Raw genomic sequence first — 27,786 nt, 5'->3', positions numbered from 1 at the left:
CTGGTTGACTGAGAAAAAACTTCCTCGAATGACTGCTTCAAAACTATGTCTTACTGGTATTTGGGAAATTTTTAAATTGAATAGTGAAAGCCTGTTTACCCAACCGGTTAATCTTCTACGCTTCGTTTTTTTGCCGTAGATCGAAGAAAGAGTTACCAAAACTAACTCTTTTTGATATGTAACAAATTCCAATTCTGAGCCATTAAGGTAATTTTTGAAGTGTTCTGAGGCCCATGCTACTCCCAACAGTTCCAATTCTTTGGTGTAGTATTTCATTTCGTGACCAGTTAAAAAGTTGTTTTCAACTCGCTCCTTGGAATTGTTTAAGCTTAGCTCCCAATCCGTGATATGAAGCGTTTATATTCAGTCTGGTTATTGATTTTAATTCGAAATGGCTATTCTTCGTGGAAATTAAAATTCCAGAATTAAATTTTTTAATGCAAGCTTGTGATTACTATCCCAATGGTACAAAGTTTTTTCGTTCAAGTGGACGGAGTGAGGAACTAAGGGCTGACAGGTTTGGTACAAACTTAACGTATTGGTCGATCGAACCAAGGATCAAAAGAACTTGATTAAAGATTGACTCAAGTTCTTCCAAGGTTCCTTTTGAAGCAATTAATGTGTCGTCTTTTATAAGTGATTCCGCGAACCTTTGAAATTCATTTGGCATATCACTAAGTCCATAAAATCCGGTTAAAAATTGGTGAAAAAAACCGCAAGTGAAAAAAAAACCAGGTTTTATAAGCAAAAGATGGGCGGACTTCGCGAGAAGGGACGGAATTTCAGAACATATCCACAAGTTTTAATGCTTTCTTCAAGGTTAACCATACTGATTTTTCTAGAGATCTGGCACGCAAAGAACACATTGAACTCTGCTATCTAGTTTATTTCCCCTGACTACTTGAATAAACAAAGTGCCAGCATTGAATATTTCTATGCCCAACCAGCTCGAAAAAATTACTCATTTATTAAATAAAACTCAATAAACAAAAATATAATTCCTCATTGCACTCAATATACAAATAGGGACAATATTTAGGAACAATTAGTTAACCTCCAGCGAGTTAGCAAATCGAATACTGCAATAGAATCAGAACATATCGCCACAACTGAAGTTGAAAATGTTACTGAACTTCAAAAAACAAATAGTATGACGCAAAAATTAGATTAGCCAAAAATCGACAAGTTAATCGAGGGCCAAAGGACCGACTGCCAAAAAAAAAGTTATCCAATCATAGTTAAGTATTCATAAATTCGAAGGAAACACCGTGAAAATCTGTCAGCTTAAAGGAGTTTAAAGGATGTTGATTGGTTGAAAGATTTCGCATTTATTTTGCAGATCACTTGTCATGAGAATAGCCCCCTCCCCTCCCTGTATATCTGTTTAAAGTTGAACCAGTTTGAAGTTTTTCCTGGTTAACTTTTTGATATGTTTCTGGTTCAGATTTCTTTATTTCTCTTCATGTTGATGTTCGGTAACATTTAAACTATCTTCAATTCAATTGAAGGAGAATTCAGATGCAGAACAAACTTAGAATAATAGGATAGTGACTGTTTTTGGGCAAAATTTCACAGTGTGCTTAGAGCATAATAGGGATGTAAATCACTGCGTGTTTGATTGCCTAACTGACTGAGTTTTTCCCACTCTAACTATGGGGAGGTGGTCAAAGATATACCATTGTCTAGAATCTTTTCCATGCAGCACTAACTATCATGTCGTTCGCAAGCAGACTTATATTCTAGAATAGTCGTTTCTCGTACCTGAAATGAGAAGATAACATGTTAATCTTCAAAAATAGGTGCATTGAAAAAGTTATAATATCCAAACATCAAAGACATCATATTATACCAAAGCTGAAATTTGATTCTTAGCGTCTCCCCTCCCAACGACGAGAAAAGTGAATTTCATAGTCTATCAAAGAATTTTTAAAGGATAAACAGTCTTCAAATATTCTTTTTTACTAGAACTTTACTTCAGCTAGAACTTTACTAAAACTTTACTGAGACAACGGAGGCCAGTTATAGACTCGAGACAGCCTTCATTCTGAACTTTTCTTAAGAGTCTTTTGAAATATATCGACAAAAAACTTGTGTTTTATAAAAAAAAACCTTTTAGAAATTGTTACCAAGTAAGATTTAAAAACGATAGTTCTTAGCAGCGAATGCTCGTGTTCTTCTCTACTCACGAGTGCAGTCCATGTACATCTCCCTCCCTCTGACTGGCCGGCGATCTCTTCTCGAAGAACACTTTGCCCTGAGTGACGTCACTCCTCAGCTGATTGACACTCCTCACTCCTATGTCCTGCAGGCCATGTTGCACACTAGTCACTAGGTAGGGCACTATCCTGTGCACGGATCCCTTGTCCACGATGTTGCCAGACACTCCCTGGGCCACTTTCACTCTATCTTGGTCCCTAGAAGAGAAACAATCGATAGTATAAAAATTATATCTTTCTTTCCTTCTCTCTCATCGCATTATTTTACCCCAATATTATACAATAAAATGCAAATCGCAAATAATTGCTAAAAACGAATTAGCTAGTTAGCACCATATTTAGCTATAATACTCACGGTTTTGAGACAACTCGTAATTAACTTGTCATTATTTCTTTTCACTTGTCATCAATTAACCAAATCAACGACTTCTATCTCCAAATGAGAAAACTTTCAATATTAAAGAAGCCATAAACAACATAGCCAACAGAAAGTTTGGAAAAGAGTCCATGAACGCAAGTAGACAGAAAAATATTGACTTGCTTTTTTGAAAAAATCTCAACTTTCGAATTTCAAAAAAAAGAAGATGTCCTTCAAGCTCTTCGAATTTTTAGAACAATTTATGATTGACATTTTAATGAAAAATTTAACCCAAATTGAATCAATAAATGAACTTTTTCTTTCGCTGGGAAATCTTTAAATTGAATTTCACTTTCGAAACTAGGAGTCGATCACGGTTTTCGTGACCTTTACACTTTCGCTCATCGATAATGGAGTTTGCTTTCCATTTACCGAAGAAACTGAACTGAACTTAATAAATCAAAAGTCAAACCGCAAAAACGTAAATTTGAGCATGAAAAAAAAAAACAAAAAATCATCACGACCTATATAAAATTCTGAACTACGCTCATCGACTCTTTGTAACCACAAATGGTATAAATATCCTATTTTTGACGTTTATAATCTATGCTGTAAGATATTGAGGATCTGATTGTAACATGACAAAAGCGCAAGGAAGTTATCTACAAGGTTAATTTCTTGGTTAAGTACATCTAATCGTCTCAAGGTAAAATTCAGAATATCAGATAGGGCAAAATTCTAATGTAACGACCTTTGCAAACAACTGATACATGGTTTACTGATAAGACTTATTCGAATCACTGCTTCAAAACTTTTCCAATTTTTTCTGTAAATCAAATATTGAGAACGTGGAAATCAATGAATAGAGACGTTATATCTAGCTGAATGTTATTCGCCGATGACATCTATACTTCCTGAAGTAAACCTATTTTATTCGTACAAAAATACTGTGACCTACTTAATGCTATAACAATTTTCAAAATAAAAGATTCAAGAAGTGACTTAGACTGCAGTCAAGGACGGATTTGGGAAGGGGGGTGGACGCCCCCTCGCAGGGATTCGACCCCCTCACTAACCAAAGGGTCCTCCCGTTGGTATTATTTTATGACATTCATTTTAGGCCGACCAGCCCTAAAAAACTTTTTCTAAAGGCGTCTTTGACGCCAATTTAAACAAAATTTGCAGGGGGAGCGCGAGACGAAAAAACAAGCATTTTTTTGTCAAAGTTTTCCAAAAAGTGCCTAAAAACGGTTTTCTTGACCTGTTGTAAAATATTTGCCTGTGGCGCACAAATTTTTGGTCAAAATAGGGTCTTTATAGTGTTCTGGGAGAGTGCGCGGAAAACCGATTTGGTCGATCTAAAAAAAAAGGTCGATCTATCGAAAAACTTTTGAAAATCTGCCCCCTCTCGAGAACATCCTAGATCCGCCCCTGTCTGCTGCAGCATTGAATAACCATTGTTGTTTACAAAACAAAAACGAGAAATGTGAAGACGAGGAACTTGATTGGAGCAACCTTGAATGGAATGGCTAGGAGTGGTTTACTTTGTTTGGGTTCGCTTAACTGAGGTGAACAGGGTTAATTTAAATCTCACCCTTCATCGTCAGAGGAACTGAAATACTCCTGGTTGCGCATTCATTTCATATACAATATTTGGATACATTTGATACTGAGATACTAGCTCCTCAAAGAAATAGAGCACTTGAAAAATTAAACAATAACCTACACAACTTAGCGATCTAATCAATTTTTTTTCAGAGCAGCTATCACCTATTTTCGTTCCACTCGTATAAAAATTTTAGTAGCTGACCCAAGCGCGGACTTACGCGCGGGGCTGGTCCCCCCTTTCCACGGGGATTCAACCCCATCACCACCTAAAGGGTCCTCCCATTTAACGACATCCATTCTCGGCCAACCGACCCTGAAAGATTTCTGCGGAAGGCGCCAATGTATAGCAATTTTGAAGGTGAGCGCGCGCCGAAACAACGCAATTTTTTATTAAAACATTCCAAAAACAGCTTGTTTGGCCTGTTTTTAAAACATTGACTGCGGTGAAGCAAATTTTGTCAAAATAGAGTTTTAATTTTTTATGAGAGCTCGGAAAACCAATTAGGTCGATCTAAAAAAAGTCATATTAATTTGAAAAATTTTGAAAACGCCTCCCCTCGAAAAATCCTAGAGCCACCACTGCTCTGGTCCAAATTAGCTTCTTTGAACCAAAAAAATATGGAACCCAAAAATATCTCAAGAATATCGCTGAGTAGATATTTCTCTTGAAAAACTGGGGTAGGCGGTTCAGGAATTTTTAATATCGGCTCGGTCATTATTCAGTGGGTTCGGTTCGGAAAACCACCGCTCCCTAAGGAAGACCTCATAATAAAGGAAAAATTGCAAATCTCCTAATTTCTTTTATTCTATCTCCCGTTTAGAGGGATAGGAAGAAACTATGGTACAAGGCGTTTCTTCCATGCATAAATCAGGTATATCAAAGAATGATCACCATATTAAAGTACTTTGTCGTTATTCTGATTGCAATAAAAATCAATTAAATTGTGTTTATGTCGAGAAAAACTGGTCAGCACATATCGACCTTTCAGGCTTCAACTTAGCAAAGGGCGGATAAAATCAACATGAGTATGTATCCCCCTGCTCCCCCCTAAAAATTAGTATGTATTGGCGTCGAAGGCACCTTTAGAAAAATTTTAGAGTCCGTCAGCCAAAAATTGATATCTCAAAATAGTACACAGGGGTTACCCTTTGGGTCGACAGGGGGTCGAATCCCCCTCAACCAATAAAACCGCTCCTGTCTACTTTCATCTGGATGATAATTTTACTAGAAGAAACTTAAAAAATTGTAGGGAAATTCCAGTAAATGATTGTTTTTTTTTCTTTTTTTTTTGGCAATAATAGCATTTGGTCGGAACGCTCAGTGATATTTGCGCAGTAATCAACTACCTTTGGATTTAGTATCCGTTCGCGCCTAGAAACCATTAGAAAAAAACGTCATCAGAGATAGCTCATCGGTTTAAATTGGCGTCGCATTCTTTGGACGCTGCTAAAACATGAGCGCGAGCAAACTTCAAGTTTTCATCAAAAACAGAAAATCCAAGTGACATCGCATTACCAAAGCTCAATCCATGTGCACTAAACACTCATTCATATTTCATTCTCTTAAGAAATCAATCTACAAAGGACATTTTGTAACAGCGATGCGGTTTCCACGACTATGCATTCCACGGAGTGCGGTCAAAAATGGACAACCTATATTTCATACTCGTCAAAAAGTAGACAAAGACGATATTAATCAGCAGAAAAAAGATCAGATAGCAACCTTGGAAATGAATAATTATTTATTTCTTAAGTTTGCTTTCTGTTCTCGATTCTGATTGATTAATATAGTATTTGTCTACTTTATGACTTGTCTTGCTTTTGCTACGTAACCGCATTCAACATAGCAAACAATTTAGGTAAATACATACCCGAAGTCACTTGAAACGAGAAGGCAAAATAAAAAGATGGATAACAGGGCGAGGATGTAGCAAGAAGCACTATAGTAGCCGCTAGCTTACAGCAGTCAATAATTAATGTTTAGACAGCCGAAAGCCAATTCATCAGCTGAAATATATTTGATCCAATACCCTTTTAGGTTAACCAATTTGAACGAATTAATTATATACCTAAAACCGCTTTGACGTCGAAAATCAATTTAATTTAAATTAATTTCAAGATAATTAAAGTCAACAATATTGCAAGCAATTGATACTACCTATAAAATTGAAACTACCTATAAACAATTGAAAAGAACTGAGCTTGAAAAGAAATCAAAAGTCAAACTGCGAAAAATCTATTTGAGCTTAAACCATTTTTTATGACTTCTTCCTGAAAAACAAAGAGGACGACCTAAATAAGTGACAATCAAACTGCAACCCAATCTTCGCAAAGCTCAAAATAGAGCGAAAAATTCCATTATTTGGTAGAAATTAAGCCCTTGAATATTAACTCACGAAAAATATCGCTGCTGGGCTGCTTTGCCCTGGTCCATTGCATCCAGGGAGCCCATGCCTCGGAACTTCTTCAGGCGGTTTCCATCCGCAAAGAAGTATTCTCCAGGGGCCTCGGTCGATCCAGCTAGCACTGAGCCCATCATCACTGAAAACAACCATGTGCCTAATGCCAGTGGAAACACAATGCAGAGCTATCCCATAGCACGATAAGAGCTGTCCAATAACTACAACAGCTTTATTATATCAACCGATCAGCCACAAAGAAAGATAGAAATCTTAAAGGATCTTTTAAGAAATGAATTAAAACAGAAGTTCTTCCTGAATTTCCCATAAATCATACATGAAATTAACCTGCAGACGCGCCTAGACCCAGTGCCTTGATGATGTGTCCTGTGTTCTTGATACCCCCGTCAGCTATCACAGGCACTCCTCCCCCGAACTTGTTAGAGTACTGTGACACCTTGTACACCGCAGTCGCCTGAGCTCGACCACAGGCCATTACTTCCTAATAATAGTTCAAATGAACAAACTTCAAGCATAGTCAACTTCGCCGTCATCACAATGGAAATAGCTCTTTGTAATTAAATGCTCTGACTATGAATTTGACTGATAGAGCAGAACAGTACCATGATTACAGCTTAGGTATCTTATTTCGGTAGGGAAAAATTGCTAGTACCTGGGTAATGCATATGGAGCCGGATCCCATGCCGACTCTTAGAGCGTCCACACCTGCATCTATGAGGCTCTTGGCCTGTGCACCAGTGACCACATTCCCTCCGACCAGTTGCACGTCTGGGTACTTCCTTTTGATGTACTTGATCATTTCCAGCTGGAAGATGGAGTTGCCTTGCGAGGAATCCTGCGAGCCAAAAGCAAAATGGTCTTAAAACAACAATCCCATTGAGAAATAGGATTAAAAAGCTATGAATTAACAACAAACAACCAACAACTTTCCTAGATAACTGTTGTATATCCCAGCGGATGAAAGAACACTTTTGATGCTTTTTTCTCAGATTGGGTTTCATCTACGAAGTTTTTGTTGGTTCATGTCTGATTAATATAATTTTCTAGGTGAAACCCAATTCGAGAAAACTGCATAAAACTACAAAAAAATTGTATTCATTCCTCATGGTTACATTCTGTCAATCAGCAAATTCCATCTGTAACAAAAAATGCAAAAAAAATTTCATCAGGCCAGCATTATAAAAAAAGCAAGCCAGACAGGAAAGCAAAAGCACAACTGGAATTTTAAAAAACAAATCAATGTTTACAATTTTTACGCGTTTTCAAAACTCTGAAGCTTCAAATGTCTTCGTGCGCAAGCATCTGGAAACTTTGCAGCTAGTGGAACAAATCCGAAACTTCCATATAATCAAAATCAGAAGAAAAAGTAATCAAAAATCAGTGCTACACTGGATCATCACGTATTTGATGCGTATTCAAATAAGTTTGAAAGCAAACAAATCAAAACAGGAAAAGAAAAGCATCACTGAAAAAAAAACTTATAATCAGTAAGTCGCAAAACTTAACCTTTTTCAAGTAGTCAAATATGCGATGCGATGAAACAAACAAAGTGCATCAAAAACAGTGTGAAAACATAGGCTTGACTCTACACTGAGGGAAAGCAGGAAGAACACACAAAAATGATGCCATTACAAAAGAGCCACAAGTCAATTAAATGATAAAATTCGTATTCATTTATCATTGTTACATTATGTCAATCAGCAAATTCCATCTGTAACAAAAAATGAGATATCTTTTGATCGGACCCTCATTAGGATGACATGTGCCTCTACAATGAATAAAAGCAGAAAAAACGTAGAAACATGAAGCCATTACAATAGCGTCACATATCGGCTTGATTCTACACTGAATAAAAAAATAAAGGAAGAACACAGAAACATAAAGCCATTACAAAACGGCCACATGTCATCCAAACGATAATATTTGTTTTCATTCTTCAATGTTACATTATGTCAATCAGCAAATTCCATCTGTAACAAAAAATGACATAACTTTTGACCGAAACCACATTAGCAGAGAGGCAAGCTGAAACAAAAGTCACAACTAGGTTTAAGAAAAAAAAAAGTTTTTTTTTAAACAATTTTTATGGGTTTAGGAAAATTGAAAGCTTCAAATGGCGTAATACGCAAACAATTGGACGCTTTGCAGCCATTGAAACAAGGCGGAAACTTCCATATAAATCGAGGTCAGGAAAAAGCTATCATCATTAATCAACGCTACACTGGATCATCGCATAATTGACGTCGGACTGAAATGAATTTGAAAGCAAGCAAATCAAACCAGGAACAAAAATTACCACTGACAAAAATAATAAAAACAACTCACAATAAATAAATCGCACAACTTGAACTTTTCAAGCATTCATCTATGCTTTGAAACGCCAACAAATTTCATCAACAACCGTGTTAAAAAATCGGCACTGACTCTACATTGAAAAAAGCAGGAAGAACACAGAACCATGAATCAATTACAATAGGACGAGATCTCATCCAAATGATAATATTTGTATTCAATCATCATTCTTAGAGATAAGTTTTGATCAGACCTGCATTAGCAAAGCAAGCTGGAAACAAAACAGCCACAAGATTCGAGAAAAAATCAATAATTACAATTTTTATGGAATTTGAAAGATCTGAGGCTTCAAATGAGATAGTGCGCAAACATTTGGACGCTTTGCAGCCATTGGAACAAAGCCAAAACTTCCATATATATCGAGGTCAAGAAAAAAATTATCATCGTTAACCATCGCTACACTGGATCATCGCCTAATTGACGTCGGACTGAAATTAATTTGAAAGCAATCATATCAAAACAGGAACCAAAAACTACCACTAATAAAAATAATATTGCCAACTGATGATAAATTGATCGCACAAATAAAAACTACACTGATTGAAAACAGTAAGAGCAAACGAACATGAAGCCATTGCAATAGTCCGGCATGTCGTCCAAATGACAATATTTGTATTAATTTCTCATTGTTACATTCTGTCAGTCAACAAATTCCATCTAGCACAAAAAATGATTTTTTTTTCATCAGCACCGCAGAAGAAAAAAGCAAGTAGACAAAACGAAGGCATAACTGGAACTTAAAACAAAACCTTGTTTAAAATTTTCAGATTAAAAGAAGCTTCAGATGGCTGAGTGCTTAAGCATCTGGACATTTTGCAGCTATTGAAACCAAGCCGAAGCTTCCAAATAATCAAAATCAGACAAAAATGTAATCATTAATCAGTACTACATTGGATCATCACGAAACTGTTGCGGATTCAAATTAGTTTGAAGACAAGCAAATCAAAACAGGAAACGAAAAAGTCCACGGATGAAAATCCTCGAATCCACATTAATAAAAGCAGGAAGGAAACACTAACATGAAGCCATTACAAAAGAGCAGCATGTCATCCAAATGACAAAACTTGTATTCATCCCTCATAATTTTATTATGTCAATCAGCAAATTCCATCTGTGACAAAAAAAAACGAAAAAAAAAACAGTTCATCAGGCCCGCATTCGAAAAGAAACAAGCTAGATACAAAAAAAAAGTCACAACCGGAATTTCAAAAAAAAACAAATCAATGATTACAACTTCCATGCGTTTTGAAAACTGGACACAATGCAGCTATTGGAAACATGCCGAAACTTCCATATAATCAAAATCAGACAAAAACTTAATCATAAATCAGTGCTACACTGGATCATCATCTAATTGTTATCGGACTCAAAAGCAATCAAGTCAAAACACGAGCCGAAAAATACCAACTGATAAAAATAATAACTGATTAAAAATAAGCCACATAAAGTAGGTTTACACTGATTTAAAACAGTATGAACAAACAAACATGAAGCCCATAAAGTAGGGCAATATGTCATCGAAAGAAAAATGTTTGTATTCATTCATTATTCTTAGATTTTGTCAATCAACAAAATCCATCAGTAACAAAAATGAGACAAATTTTTATCAAACCCGCATTAGCAAAGAAACAAGCTGGAAACAAAAGAACCACAACAAGATTTAAGGAAGAACAAATCACTGTTTACAATTTTTGTGTGTTTTGAAAACTCTGAAGCTTCAAATGGGTTAGTGCGCAAGCATCTTGACAATTGCAGCTATGAAAACAAAGCCGAAGCTTCCATATAAACGAAATCAGAAAAAATATATAATCATTCATCAGTGCTACACTGGATCATCACATAATTGTCGAAGACTCAAATTAAAATGAAAGCAAGCAAATCAAAACATGAACCAGAAGCAAGCTAAAAACAAAAGCCACAAAGTTTAAGAAAAAAAAACAAACCATTTTTAAAATAATTTTTCTGGGTTTTGATACCACTGAAGCTTCAACTGGCGTAGTGGACAAACAATTGGACACTTAGCAGCCATAAAACAGAGCCGACATTTCCATATAACCAAAATCAGGAAGAAGAAGTAATCATTAATCAGTGCTGCACTGGATCATCAAACCATGCTGTTGCTGCCTAAAAATAATTTGAAAACAAGCAAATCAAAACAGGAACAAAAAAGACCACTGACTGATAATATTAATATCAACAACTGACAATTAATAAATCGTGCAATTCAAACTAAAAACTTGAAGCATCCAACTATGGTATAAAACAGAAAAACTGTATCAAAAACAGTGTCAAAATATCACCAGACTCTACACTGACTAAAAGCAGAAGAACACAGAAACATGAATTAATTACAAAAGGGCGGCATGTCAATCAAGTGATAATATTTGTAATCATTCATCATTGATACATTTTGTCAACCAGCAAATGCTATCTGTAACAAAAAATGAGATATCTTTTGATCAAACCCACAATAGCAAAGAAGCAAGCTAGAAACAAAAGAACCACAGCAAGATTTGAGAAAAAAATCAATGTTTACAATTTTTATGGGTTTTGAAAGCTCTGAAGCTTCAAATGGCTTACTGCTAAAACATCTGGACGCTTTACCGCCATTTGAAAGAAGCCAAAGATTCCATATAACCAAAGTCAGGAAGAAATTTTAATCATTAATCAGTGCTACACTGGATCATCACTTAATTGTTATCGGACTCAAAAGCAATCAAGTCAAAACACGAACCGAAAAAAAACCACTGACAAAAATAATAAAAACAACTCACAATAAATAAATCGCACAACTTGAACTTTTCAAGCATTCATCTATGCTATGAAACGCCAACAAATTTCATCAACAATCGTGTTAAAAAATCGGCACTGACTCTACATTGAAAAAAGCAGGAAGAACACAGAACCATGAATCAATTACAATAGGACGAGATCTCATCCAAATGATAATATTTGTATTCATTCATCATTCTTAGAGATAAGTTTTGATCAGACCTGCATTAGCAAAGCAAGCTGGAAACAAAACAGCCACAAGATTCGAGAAAAAATCAGTAATTACAATTTTTATGGAATTTGAAAGATCTGAGGCTTCAAATGAGATAGTGCGCAAACATTTGGACGCTTTGCAGCCATTGGAACAAAGCCAAAACTTCCATATATATATCGAGGTCAAGAAAAAAATTATCATCGTTAACCATCGCTACACTGGATCATCGCCTAATTGACGTCGGACTGAAATTAATTTGAAAGCAATCATATCAAAACAGGAACCAAAAACTACCAATAATAAAAATAATATTGCCAACTGATGATAAATTGATCGCACAAATAAAAACTACACTGATTGAAAACAGTAAGAGCAAACAAACATGAAGCCATTGCAATAGTCCGGCATGTCGTCCAAATGACAATATTTGTATTCATTTCTCATTGTTACATTCTGTCAGTTAACAAATTCCATCTAGCACAAAAAATGATTTTTTTTTCATCAGCACCGCAGAAGAAAAAAGCAAGTAGACAAAACGAAGGCATAACTGGAACTTAAAACAAAACCATGTTTAAAATTTTCAGATTAAAAGAAGCTTCAGATGGCTGAGTGCTTAAGCATCTGGACATTTTGCAGCTATTGAAACCAAGCCGAAGCTTCCAAATAATCAAAATCAGACAAAAATGTAATCATTAATCAGTACTACATTGGATCATCACGAAACTGTTGCGGATTTAAATTAGTTTGAAGACAAGCAAATCAAAACAGGAAACGAAAATGTCCACGGATTAAAATCCTCGAATCCACATTAATAAAAGCAGGAAGGAAACACTAACATGAAGCCATTACAAAAGAGCAGCATGTCATCCAAATGACAAAACTTGTATTCATCCCTCATAATTTTATTATGTCAATCAGCAAATTTCATCTGTGACAAAAAAAAACAAAACAAAAACTGTTCATCAGGCCCGCATTCGAAAAGAAACAAGCTAGATACAAAAAAAGTCACAACCGGAATTTCAAAAAAAAAAACAAATCAATGATTACGATTTCCATGCGTTTTGAAAACTGGACACAATGCAGCTATTGGAAACATGCCGAAACATCCATATAATCAAAATCAGACAAAAACTTAATCATAAATCAGTGCTACACTGGATCATCATCTAATTGTTATCGGACTCAAAAGCAATCAAGTCAAAACACGAACCGAAAAATACCATTGATAAAAATAATAACTGATTAAAAATAAGCCACATAAAGTAGGTTTACACTGATTTAAAACAGTATGAACAAACAAACATGAAGCCCATAATATAGGGCAATATGTCATCGAAAGAAAAATGTTTGTATTCATTCATTATTCTTAGATTTTGTCAATCAACAAAATCCATTAGTAACAAAAATGAGAAAAATTTTTATCAAACCCGCATTAGCAAAGAAACAAGCTGGAAACAAAAGAACCACAACAAGATTTAAGGAAGAACAAATCACTGTTTACAATTTTTGTGTGTTTTGAAAACTCTGAAGCTTCAAATGGGTTAGTGCGCAAGCATCTTGACAATTGCAGCTATGAAAACAAAGCCGAAATTTCCATATAAACGAAATCAGAAAAAAATATAAGCATTCATCAGTGCTACACTGAATCATCACATAATTGTCGAAGATTCAAATTCAAATGAAAGCAAGCAAATCAAAACATGAACCAGAAGCAAGCTAAAAACAAAAGCCACAAAGTTTAAGAAAAAAAAAACAAACCATTTTTAAATTAATTTTTATGGGTTTTGATACCACTGAAGCTTCAACTGGCGTAGTAGACAAACAATTGGACACTTAGCAGCCATAAAACAGAGCCCACTTTTCCATATAACCAAAATCAGGAAGAAGAAGTAATCATTAATCAGTGCTACACTGGATCATCAAACCATGCTGTTGCTGCCTAAAAATAATTTGAAAACAAGCAAATCAAAACAGGAACAAAAAAGACCACTGACTGATAATATTAATATTAACAACAGACACTAATTAAATCGTGCAATTCAAACTAAAAATTTGAAGCATCCATCTACGGTATAAAACAGAAAAACTGTATCAAAAACAGTGTCAAAATATCACCAGACTCTACACTGACTAAAAGCAGAAGAACACAGAAACATGAATTAATTACAAAAGGGCGGCATGTCAATCAAGTGATAATATTTGTAATCATTCATCATTGATACATTTTGTCAACCAGCAAATGCTATCTGTAACAAAAAATGAGATATCTTTTGATCAAACCCGCAATAGCAAAGAAGCAAGCTAGAAACAAAAGAACCACAGCAAGATTTGAGAAAAAAATCAATGTTTACAATTTTTATGGGTTTTGAAAGCTCTGAAGCTTCAAATGGCTTACTGCTAAAACATCTGGACGCTTTGCCGCCATTTGAAAAAAGCCAAAGATTCCATATAACCAAAGTCAGGAAGAAATTTTAATCATTAATCAGTGCTACACTGGATCATCACTTAATTGTTATCGGACTCAAAAGCAATCAAGTCAAAACACGAACCGAAAAAAAACCATTGATAAAAAAATAACTGATTTAAAAAAAGCCACATAAAGTAAGTTTACACTGATTTAAAACAGTAAGAGCAAACAAACATGAAGCCCTTAAAATAGGACAGCATGTCATCGAAAGAACAATGCTTGTATTCATTCATTATTTTTAGATTTTGTCAATCAAAAAACTCCATCTGTAACAAAAAATGAGATACTTTTTGATCAAACCCGCATTAGAGAAGAAACAAGCTGGAAACAAAAGAGGCACAACAAGATTTAAGAAAGAAGAAATCACTGTTAACAATTTTTCTGTGTTTTGCAAACTCTGAAGTTTCAAATGGCTTAGTGCGCAAGCATCTTGACATTTGCAGCTATGAATACAAAGCCGAAACTTCCATTTAAACAAAATCAGAACAAAAAGTAATCATTCATCAGTGCTACACTGTATCATCACACAATAGTCGAGGTCTCAAATTAGTTAGAAAGCAAGCAAATCAAAACATGAACCTAAAAGGATCACTGAAAAAAATAAAAACAACAACAGACAAAAAGTAAATTGCACAAAACGGTTTCAAGCATTCCTTTATGCTAGGAAACACAAGCAAACGTCATCAAGAACAGTTTGAAAAAACCGGCCTGACTCTTTATTCAAAAGAAGCAGGAAGATCACAAAAACATGAAGCCATTACAATAGAAGACATGTCAACCAAATGATAATATTTGTATTCATTCATCCTAGTTAAACTTTTTTAATCAGCAGAACCCATCTGTAACAGCAAACAAGATCTCTAAGAATTTTTGATCAGACCCGCATTTGCAAAGAAGCAAGCTAAAAACAAAAGCCACAGAGTTTAAGAAAAAAAAACAGATCACTTTTAAAATAATTTTCATGGGTAAATGGCGTAGTGCACAAACAATTGGACACTTAGCAGCCATTAAAACAGAGCCGACATTTCCATATATACAAAATCAGGAAAAAGTAATCATTAATCAGTGCTACACTGGATCATCACCTAATTGTTATCGGACTCAAAAGCAATCAAGTCAAAACACGAACCGATAAATACCATTGATAAAAATAATAACTGATTAAAAAAAGCCACATCAAGTAAGTTTACACTGATTTAAAACAGTAAGAGTAAACAAACATGAAGCCCTTAAAATAAGGCAACATGTCATCGAAAGAACAATGTTTGTATTCATTCATTATTCTTAGATTTTGTCAATCAACAAAATATGAGATAATTTTTGATCAAAACCGCATTAGCAACAAAACAAGCTGGAAACATAAGAGCCACAACAAGATTGAAGGAAGAACAAATCACTGTTTACAATTTTTGTGTGTTTTGAAAACTCTGAAGCTTCAAATGGGTTAGTGCGCCAGCATCTTGACAATTGCAGCTATGAAAACAAAGCCGAAATTTCCATATAAACAAAGTCAGAAAAAAAATGTAATCATTCATCAGCGCTAGACTGGATCATCACATAATTGTCGAGGACTCAAATTAAAATAAAAGCAAGCAAATCAAAACATGAACCTAAAATGATCACTGAAATAAATAAAAACAACAACAGGCAATAAGTAAATCGCACAACTAAAACGTCAAGCATTCATTTATGCTAGGAAACACAAGAAAACGTCATCAAAAACAGTTTGTAAAATCGGCCTGACTCTTTATTCAAAAGAAGCAGGAAGACCACAAAAACCTGAAGCCATTACAATAGAAGACATATCATCCAAATGACAATATTTGTATCCATTCATTCTAGTTAAACTTTTCAATCAGCAGAACCCATCTGTAACAGCAAACATCTGGACGCTTTGCAGCCATTGGAATAAAGCCAAAAATTCCATATAATTAAAATCAGGTAGAAAACGTAATCATTAATCAGTGCTACACTGAATCATCACCTACTTGTCTTCGGACTCAAAAGCAACCAAATCAAAACATGTACCGAAAATTACCATTGATAAAAATGAAAACAACTGATAAAAAAGCCGCAAAAAGTAAATTTACATTGATTAAAAACAGCAAGAGCAAACAAACATGAAGCCCTTACAACAGGACAACATTTCATCCAAAGGATAATGCTGGCATTCACTCATTATTTTAAGATTTTGTCAATCAGCAAATTCCATCTGTAACAAAAAATGAGATTACTTTCGATCAAACCCGCATTAGCAAAGAAGCAAGGTGGAAACAAAAGAGCCGCAGCAAAATCTGGGGAAAAACAAATCATTGTTTACATTTAAGCAAAGAAGCAAGCTAGAAACAAAAGAGCCGCAGCGAGATTTAAGAAAAAACAAATCATTGTTTACAATTTTCATTGGTTTTGAAAGCTCTGAAGCTTCAAATGGCTTAGTGCTCAAACATCTGGACTCTTTGCAGTCTTTTCAAAAAGCCAAAGATTCCATATAAACAAAATCAGGGAGAAAATTTAATCATTAATCAGTGCTACACTGGATCATCACCTAATTGTTATCGGACTCAAAAGCAATCAAGTCAAAACACGAACCGAAAAATACCATTGATAAAAAAATAACTGATTAAAAAAAGCCATATAAAGTAAGTTTACACTGATTTAAAACAGTATGAACAAACAAACATGAAGCCCATAATATAGGGCAATATGTCATCGAAAGAAAAATGTTTGTATTCATTCATTATTCTTAGATTTTGTCAATGAACAAATTCCATCTGTAACAAAAAATGAGATCATTTTTAATCAAACCCGCATTACCAAAAAAACAAGCTGGAAACAAAAGAGCCACAACACGACTTAAGGAAGAACAAATCACTGTTTACAATTTTCACGAGTTTTGAAAACTCTGAAGCATCAAATGGCTTAGTGCGCAAGCATCTTGACATTTGCAGCTATGAAAACAAAGCCGCAACTTCCATATAAACAAAATCAGAAAAAATGTAATCATTCATCAGTGCTACACTGGATCATCACATAATTGTCGAGGAATCAAATTAGTTAAAAAGCAGGCAAATCAAAACGGAACCGGAAAGAATCACTGAAATAAAAAAAATAACAACAACTGACAATAAGTAAATCGCACAATTTATAAACTTTTTCAAGCATTCATCTATGCTATGGAACACCAACAAATTTCATCAAAGACAGTGTGAAAACATCGGCTTGACTCTACACTGAAAAAAACCAGAAGAACACAGAAACATGAGGCCATTACATTAGAAGGCATGTCATCCAAATGATAATATTTGTATTCATTCATGCTAGTTAAATTTTTTCGATCAGCAAAATCCATCTGTAACAGTACATGAGATCTCTCAGAATTTTTGAAAAGACCCGCATTAGCAAAGAAGCAAGCTAAAAACAAAAGCCACAGAGCTTAAGAAAAAAATAATCTTTTTTTAAAATAATTTTTATGGGTTTTGGTACCTCTGAAGCTTTAAAAGGCGTAGTGCACAAACAATTGTACACTTGGCAGCCATTAAAACAGAGCCCACATTTCCATATAATCAAAATCAGGAAGAAAAAGTAATCATTAATCAGTGCTACACTGGATCATCACACCATGCTGTTGCTGCCTAAAAATAATTTGAAAACAAGCAAATCAAAACAGAAACAAAAAAGACCACTGACTGATAATATTAATATAAACAACAGACACTAATTAAATCGTGCAATTCAAACTAAAAATTTGAAGCATCCAACTACGGTATAAAACAGAAAAACTGTATCAAAAACAGTGTCAAAATAACATCAGACTCTACACTGACTAAAAGCAGAAGAACACAGAAACATGAATTAATTACAAAAGGGCGGCATGTCAATCAAGTGACAATATTTGTATTCATTCAACATTGTTACATGTTGTCAACCAGGAAATGCTATCTGTAACAAAAAATGAGATATCTTTTGATCAAACCCGCAATAGCAAAGAAGCAAGCTAGAAACAAGAGCCACAGCATGATTTAAGTAAAAAACCATTGTTTACAATTTTTATGGGTTTTGAAAGCTCTGAAGCTTCAAATGGCTTAGTACTCAATCATCTGGACTCTATGCAGTCTTTTAAAAAAAGCCAAAGATTCCATATAAACAAAATCAGTGAGAAAATTTAATCATTAATCAGTGCTACACTGGATCATCACACCATGCTGTTGCTGCCTAAAAATAATTTGAAAACAAGCAAATCAAAACAGAAACAAAAAAGACCACTGACTGATAATATTAATATAAACAACAGACACTAATTAAATCGTGCAATTCAAACTAAAAATTTGAAGCATCCAACTACGGTATAAAACAGAAAAACTGTATCAAAAACAGTGTCAAAATAACATCAGACTCTACACTGACTAAAAGCAGAAGAACACAGAAACATGAATTAATTACAAAAGGGCGGCATGTCAATCAAGTGACAATATTTGTATTCATTCAACATTGTTACATGTTGTCAACCAGGAAATGCTATCTGTAACAAAAAATGAGATATCTTTTGATCAAACCCGCAATAGCAAAGAAGCAAGCTAGAAACAAGAGCCACAGCATGATTTAAGTAAAAAACCATTGTTTACAATTTTTATGGGTTTTGAAAGCTCTGAAGCTTCAAATGGCTTAGTACTCAATCATCTGGACTCTATGCAGTCTTTTAAAAAAAGCCAAAGATTCCATATAAACAAAATCAGTGAGAAAATTTAATCATTAATCAGTGCTACACTGGATCATCACCTAATTGTTATCGGACTCAAAAGCAATCAAGTCAAAACACGAGCCGAAAAATACCAACTGATAAAAATAATAACTGATTAAAAATAAGCCACATAAAGTAGGTTTACACTGATTTAAAACAGTATGAACAAACAAACATGAAGCCCATAATATAGGGCAATATGTCATCGAAAGAAAAATGTTTGTATTCATTCATTATTCTTAGATTTTGTCAATGAACAAATTCCATCTGTAACAAAAAATGAGATCATTTTTAATCAAACCCGCATTAGCAAAGAAACAAGCTGGAAACAAAAGAGCCACAACACGACTTAAGGAAGAACAAATCACTGTTTACAATTTTCACGAGTTTTGAAAACTCTGAAGCATCAAATGGCTTAGTGCGCAAGCATCTTGACATTTGCAGCTATGAAAACAAAGCCGCAACTTCCATATAAACAAAATCAGAAAAAATGTAATCATTCATCAGTGCTACACTGGATCATCACATAATTGTCGAGGAATCAAATTAGTTAAAAAGCAGGCAAATCAAAACGGAACCGGAAAGAATCACTGAAATAAAAAATAACAACAACTGACAATAAGTAAATCGCACAATTTATAAACTTTTTCAAGCATTCATCTATGCTATGGAACACAAACAAATTTCATCAAAGACAATGTGAAAACATCGGCTTGACTCTACACTGAATAAAACGAGAAGAACACAGAAACATAACATGAGGCCATTACAATAGGGCGACATGTCATCCAAACGACAACATTTGTATTCATTCATCATAGTTACATTTTGTCAATCAGCAAATTCTATCTGTAACAGTAAATGGATCTCTTAGATATTTGATCAGACCCGCATTAGAAAAGAAGCAAGTTAGAAATAAAAGCCACAAGGTTAAAAAAACTCAATTTTTAACTAATTTTTATGGGTTTTGATACCTCTGAAGCTTCAAATGGCGTAGTGCACAATAATGTGGACACTTAGCAGCCACTGAACAGAGCCGACACTTCCATATAATCAAAATCAGGACGAAAACGTAATAATTAATCAGTGCTACACTGGATCATCACACAATGCTGTTGCGGCCTAAAAAATAAATTGAAAACAAGCAAATCAAAACAGGAACAAAAAAGACCACTGATAATATTCATAACAACTGACGATAAGTAAATCGTACAATTCAAACTAAAAACTTAAAGCATCCAACTATGCTATAAAACATAAAAAAACTATCAAAAACAGTGTCAAAATATGTACACTGACTAAAAGCAGAAAGACCAACATGAAATAATTACGCTAGGACGGCATTGTCAACCAAGTGATAATAATTGTATTCATTCATCATTGTTACATTTTGTCAATCAGCAAATGCTGTCTGTAACAAAAAATGATATAAGTTTTGATCAAACCCGCAATAGCAAAGAAGCAAGCTAGAAACAAAAGTGCCGCAGCAAGATTTTAGAAAAAATAAATCATTGTTTGCAAATTTTATGGGTTTTGAAAGCTCTGAGGCTTCAATTGGCTGAGTGCTCAAACATCTGGACGCTTTGCAGCCATTGGAATAAAGCCAAAAATTCAATATAATTAAACTCAGGTAGAAAATGTAATCACTAATCATTGCTACACTGAATCATCACCTACTTGTCGTCGGACTCAAAAGCAACCAAATCAAAACATGTACCGAAAATTACCATTGATAAAAATGAAAACAACTGATGAAAAAAGCCGCACAAAGTAAATTTACATTGATTAAAAACAGCAAGCGCAAACAAACATGAAGCCCTTACAATAGGACAACATTTCATCCAAAGGATAATGCTGGCATTCACTCATTATTTAAAGATTTTTTCAATCAGCAAATTCCATCTGTAACACAAAAAGAGATTTCTTTCGATCAAACCTGCATTAGCAAAGAAGCAAGGTGGAAACAAAAGAGCCAAAGCAAAGTCTAAGGAAAAACAAATCATTGTTTACATTTAAGCAAAGAAGCAAGCTAGAAACAAAAGAGCCGCAGCAAGATTTAAGAAAAAACAAATCATTGTTTACAATTTTCATTGGTTTTGAAAGCTCTGAAGCTTCAAATGGCTTAGTGCTCAAACATCTGGACTCTTTGCAGTCTTTTCAAAAAGCCAAAGATTCCATATAAACAAAATCAGGGAGAAAATTTAATCATTAATCAGTGCTACACTGGATCATCACCTAATTGTTATCGGACTCAAAAGCAATCAAGTCAAAACACGAACCGAAAAACACCATTGATAAAAAAAATAACAACTGATTAAAAAAAAAGCCACATAAAGTAAGTTTACACTGGTGAAAAACAGTAAGAGCAAACACATGAAGCCCTTAATATAGGGCAACATGTTATCGAAAGAACAATGTTTGTATTCATTCATTATTCTTAGATTTTGTCAATAAACCAATTCCATCTGTAACAAAAAAATGAGATAATTTTTAATCAAACCCGCATTAGCAAAGAAACAAGCTGGAAACAAAAGAGCCACAACACGACTTAAGGAAGAACAAATCACTGTTTACAATTTTCACGAGTTTTGAAAACTCTGAAGCATCAAATGGCTTAGTGCGCAAGCATCTTGACATTTGCAGCTATGAAAACAAAGCCCCAACTTCCATATAAACAAAATCAGAAAAAATGTAATCATTCATCAGTGCTACACTGGATCATCACATAATTGTCGAGGAATCAAATTAGTTAAAAAGCAGGCAAATCAAAACGGAACCGGAAAGAATCACTGAAATAAAAAATAACAACAACTGACAATAAGTAAATCGCACAATTTATAAACTTTTTCAAGCATTCATCTATGCTATGGAACACGAACAAATTTCATCAAAGACAATGTGAAAACATCGGCTTGACTCTACACTGAATAAAACGAGAAGAACACAGAAACATAACATGAGGCCATTACAATAGGGCGACATGTCATCCAAACGACAACATTTGTATTCATTCATCATAGTTACATTTTGTCAATCAGCAAATTCTATCTGTAACAGTAAATGGATCTCTTAGATATTTGATCAGACCCGCATTAGAAAAGAAGCAAGTTAGAAATAAAAGCCACAAGGTTAAAAAAACTCAATTTTTAACTAATTTTTATGGGTTTTGATACCTCTGAAGCTTCAAATGGCGTAGTGCACAATAATGTGGACACTTAGCAGCCACTGAACAGAGCCGACACTTCCATATAATCAAAATCAGGACGAAAACGTAATAATTAATCAGTGCTACACTGGATCATCACACAATGCTGTTGCGGCCTAAAAAATAAATTGAAAACAAGCAAATCAAAACAGGAACAAAAAAGACCACTGATAATATTCATAACAACTGACGATAAGTAAATCGTACAATTCAAACTAAAAACTTAAAGCATCCAACTATGCTATAAAACATAAAAAAACTATCAAAAACAGTGTCAAAATATGTACACTGACTAAAAGCAGAAAGACCAACATGAAATAATTACGCTAGGACGGCATTGTCAACCAAGTGATAATAATTGTATTCATTCATCATTGTTACATTTTGTCAATCAGCAAATGCTGTCTGTAACAAAAAATGATATAAGTTTTGATCAAACCCGCAATAGCAAAGAAGCAAGCTAGAAACAAAAGTGCCGCAGCAAGATTTTAGAAAAAATAAATCATTGTTTGCAAATTTTATGGGTTTTGAAAGCTCTGAGGCTTCAATTGGCTGAGTGCTCAAACATCTGGACGCTTTGCAGCCATTGGAATAAAGCCAAAAATTCAATATAATTAAACTCAGGTAGAAAATGTAATCACTAATCATTGCTACACTGAATCATCACCTACTTGTCGTCGGACTCAAAAGCAACCAAATCAAAACATGTACCGAAAATTACCATTGATAAAAATGAAAACAACTGATGAAAAAAGCCGCACAAAGTAAATTTACATTGATTAAAAACAGCAAGCGCAAACAAACATGAAGCCCTTACAATAGGACAACATTTCATCCAAAGGATAATGCTGGCATTCACTCATTATTTAAAGATTTTTTCAATCAGCAAATTCCATCTGTAACAAAAAATGAGACTTCTTTCGATCAAACCTGCATTAGCAAAGAAGCAAGGTGGAAACAGAAGAGCCAAAGCAAAGTCTAAGGAAAAACAAATCATTGTTTACATTTTAGCAAAGAAGCAAGCTGGAAACAAAAGAGCCACATCAGGATTTAAGGAAAAACAAATCAATGATTACAATTTATGTGTTTTTGAAAACTCTGAAGCTTCAAATGGCTTAGTCCGCAAGCATCTTGAGACTTTGCAGCAATTGGAACAAAGTCAAAACTTCCATATGAACAAATACAGAAAAAAAAGTAATCATTCATCAGTGCTACACTGATTCATCACATAATTGTCGAGGAATCAAGTTAGTTAAAAAGCAGGCAAATCAAAACGGAACAGGAAAGGATCACTGAAAAAAAACAACAACTGACAATAAGTAAACCGCACAACTTAAACTTTTTAAAGCATCCAACTATGCTATAAAACACCAACAAACTTCATCAAAAACAGTGTGAAAACATCGTTTTGACTCTACACTGAAAAAACCAGGTAGAACACAGAATTATGAACCCATTACAATGAGGCGACAGGTCATGCGACTGATATTATTTGTATTCAGTCATCATAGTAACAATTTCTCGATCAACAAATTCCATCTGTAACAGTAAATGAGATCTCTTAGATATTTGATCAGACCCGCATTAGCAAAGAAGCAAGTTAGAAATAAAAAGCACAAGGCTTAAGAAAAAAAACGAATCCTTTTTTAAATAATTTTTATGGGTTTTGATAACTCTGAAGCTTCAAATGGCATAGTGCATAAACATTCGCAGACGTAGCAGCCACTGAACAGAGCCGACACTTCCATATAATCAAAATCATGACCAAAAAGTAATCATTAATCAGTGCTACACAGGATCATCACACAATGCTGTTGCGGGCTCAAATTAATTTGAAAGCAAGCAAATCAAAACTTAAACCGAAAATCAATACTGATAAAAAGAATAACAATTGATAATGTGTAAGCCGCACAAACTAAATTTACACTGATTGAAAACAGTTAGAGCAACCAAACATGAAGTCATTACAATAGGCTGACATGTCATCCAAATGATAATACTTGTTTTCATTCATCGTTTTTACATTTTGTCAATCAGCAAAATCCATCTGTAACAAAAAAATGAGATAACTTTTGATCAAACCCGCATTAGCAGGAGCAAACTAGAAACAAAAGAGCCACAGCAAGATTTAAGAAAAAACAAATCATTGTTTACAATTTTTATGTGGTTTTTTATGTGGTTTCAAATGGCTTAGTGCGCAAGCATCTTGACACTTTGCAGCCATTGGAACAAAGCCGGAACTTCCATATAAACAAAATCAGAAAAAAAATGTAATCATTCATCAGTGCTACACTGGATCATCACATAATTGTCGAGGACTCACATAAGTTTGAAAGCAAGCAAATCAAAACATGAACTTAAAAGGATCACTGAAATAACTAAAAACAACAATAGACAATAAGTAAATCGCACAACTAAAACGTCTTCAAGTATTCATTTATGCTAGGAAGCATCAACAAACTTCATCAAAAACAGTGTGAAAACATCGGCTTGACTATACACTGAAGAAAAAGCAGGAACATGAAGCCATTACAATAGGGCGACATGTCATACAAATGATATTACTTGTATTCATTCATCATAGTACCATTATGTCAATCAGGAAATTCTATCCCTAACAAAAACGAGATGTCTTAGATTTTTTATCAGACCCACATTAGCAAAAGAGCAAGCAAAAAACAAAGGCCACAAGTAGGTTTCAGAAAAACAAAACAACCATTTCTTATCAATTTTATGGGTTTTGAAAGACCTGAAGCTTCAAATGGCATAGTGCGCAAACATCTGGACACTTTGCAGCCATTGGAACAAAGCCGGAACTTCCATATAAACGAAATCAGAAAACAAACGTAATCATTCATCAGTGCTTCACTGGATCATCACATAATTGTCGAGGACTCAAATTAGTTTGAAAAGAAAGCAAATCAAAACAGGAACCGAAAAGGATCACTGAAACAAACAAAAATAACAACTGACAATAAGTAAATCGCACAACTAAAACTTTTCCAAGCATTCATCTATGCTATGAAACACCAACAAATTTCAGCAAAAACAGTGTGAAAACATCAGCTTGACTCTACACTGAATAAAAGCAGAAGAACACAGAAACATGAGTCCATTACAATTGGGCGACATGTCATCCAAACGACAATAATTGTATTCATTCATCATAGTTAAATTTTGTCAACAAGCAAATTCCATCTGTAAAAGTAAATGAGATCTCTTAGATAATGGATCAGACCCGCATTAGCAAAGAAGCATGTTAGAAACAAAAGCCACAAGGTTTAAAAAAAAAACAAATCAATTTTTAAATAATTTTTATGGGTTTTGATACCTCTGAAGCTTCAAATGGCGTAGTGCACAATAATTTGGACGCTTAGCAGCCACTGAAAAGAGCCGAAACTTCAACATAATCAAAATCAGGACGAAAAAGTTATCATTAATCAGTGCTACACTGGATCATCACACAATGCTGTTGCATCCTAAAAATAATTTGAAAACAAGCAAATCAAAACACGAACAAAAAAAGACCACTGATAAAAATCATAACGACAATTGACGATAAGTAAATCGTACAATTCAAACTAAAAACTTAAAGCATCCAACTATGCTATAGAAAATAAAAAACTGTATCAAAAGCAGTGTCAAAATATCATCAGACTCTACACTGACTAAAAGCAGAAAAACACAGAAACATGAGTCCATTACAATAGGGCGACATGTCATCCAAACGACAATAATTGTATTCATTCATCATAGTTAAATTTTGTCAACCAGCAAATTCCATCTGTAAAAGTAAATGAGATCTCTTAGATATTGGATCAGACCCGCATTAGCAAAGAAGCAAGTTAGAAACAAAAGCCACAAAAATTAAGAAAAAAAAACGAAAACTTTTTTATATAATTTTTATGGGTTTTGATAACTATGAAGCTTCAAATGGCGTAGTGCATAAACATTCGCACACTTAGCAGCCACTGAAAAGAGCCGACACTTCCATATAATCAAAATCAGGACCAAAAAGTAATCATTAATCAGTGCTATACTGGATCATCACACAATGCTATTGCATCCTAAAAATAATTTGAAAACAAGCAAATCAAAACACGATAAAAAAAGACCACTGATAAAAATCAGAGCGACAACTGACGATAAGTAAATCGTACAATTCAAACTAAGAACTTAAAGCATCCAACTAAGCTATAGAAAATTTAAAAAAACTATCAAAAACAGTGTCAAGATATCATCAGACTCTACACTGACTAAAGCAGAAAAACACAAACATGAAAAAATTACACTAGGGCGGCATGTCAACCAAGATATAATATTTGTGTTCAATCATCATTGTTACACTTTGTCAATCAGTAAATGCTATCTGTAACAAAAAATGATATAAGTTTTGATCAAACCCGCAATAGCAAAGAAGCAAGCTAGAAACAAAAGAGCCGCAGCAAGATTTAAGAAAAAACAAATCACTGTCTGCAAATTTTATGGGTTTTGAAAGCTCAGGGGCTTCAAATGGCTGAGTGCTCAAACATCTGAACGCTTTGCAGCCATTGGAATACAGCCAAAACTTCCATATAATCAAAATCAGAAAAAGAAATGTAATCATTGATCAGTGCTACACTGGATCATCACATAACTGTCGAGGACTCAAATTAGTTTGAAAACAAGCAAATCAAAACATGAACCTAAAATGATCACTGAAATAAATAAAAACAACAATAGACAAAAAGTAAATCGCGCAACTAAAACGTGTTCAAGCATTCATTTATGCTAGGAATCATCAACAAACTTCATCAAAAACAGTATGAAAACGTCGGCTTGACTCTACACTGAAGAAAAAGCAGGAATAACACAGAAACCTGAAGCCATTACAATAGGGCGACATGTCACGCAAATGCTATTACTTGTATTCATTTATCATAGTACCATTTTGTCAATCAGCAAATTCTATCCCTAACAAAAACAAGATCCCACATTAGCAAGAACAAGCAAGAAACAAAGGCCACAACTAGGTTTCAGAAAAACAAAACAACCATTTCTTACGAAATTTATGGGTTTTGAAAGATCTGAAGCTTCAAATGGCGAAGTGAGCAAACATCTGGACACCTTGCAGCCATTGGAACAAAGCCGAAACTTTCATATAACCTAAATCAGAAAAAAAACGTAATCATTCATCAGTGCTACACTGGATCATCACATAAATGTCGAGGACTCAAATTAGTTTGAAAAGCAAGCAAATCAAAACAGGAACCGAAAAGGATCACTGAAACAAAGAATAACAACAACTGACAATAAGTAAATCGCACAACTTGAACTTTTTCAAGAATTAATCTATGCTATGAAACACCAACAAATTTGATCAAAAACAGTGTGAAAACATCGGCTTGACTCTACACTGAATAAAAGCAGAAGAACACAGAAACATGAGGCCATTAC

At 34.3% G+C, this 27,786-nt stretch overlaps 1 protein-coding gene across 1 annotated transcript in view; it reads right to left on the bottom strand.

Annotated features, from left to right (window-relative positions):
• Positions 1–979: 979 nt before the first annotated feature.
• LOC134841406 (inosine-5'-monophosphate dehydrogenase 1b-like) overlaps positions 980–27,786 on the bottom strand; it is a 42,470-nt gene continuing 15,663 nt past the window's right edge. Inside the window, 5 exon segments of the mRNA XM_063857377.1 lie at positions 980–1,761; positions 2,187–2,414; positions 6,579–6,723; positions 6,930–7,083; positions 7,255–7,437. Coding sequence (XP_063713447.1) covers positions 1,740–1,761; positions 2,187–2,414; positions 6,579–6,723; positions 6,930–7,083; positions 7,255–7,437 — 732 coding nt within the window. The 3' untranslated portion in view covers positions 980–1,739.

Source organism: Symsagittifera roscoffensis, chromosome 3, assembly GCF_963678635.1.
Source record: "Symsagittifera roscoffensis chromosome 3, txSymRosc1.1, whole genome shotgun sequence".
Classification (NCBI taxonomy): domain Eukaryota; kingdom Metazoa; phylum Xenacoelomorpha; order Acoela; family Convolutidae; genus Symsagittifera; species Symsagittifera roscoffensis.
Note: the sequence above shows the minus strand (reverse complement) of the source record. Positions and strands in the feature narration are given on the sequence as shown.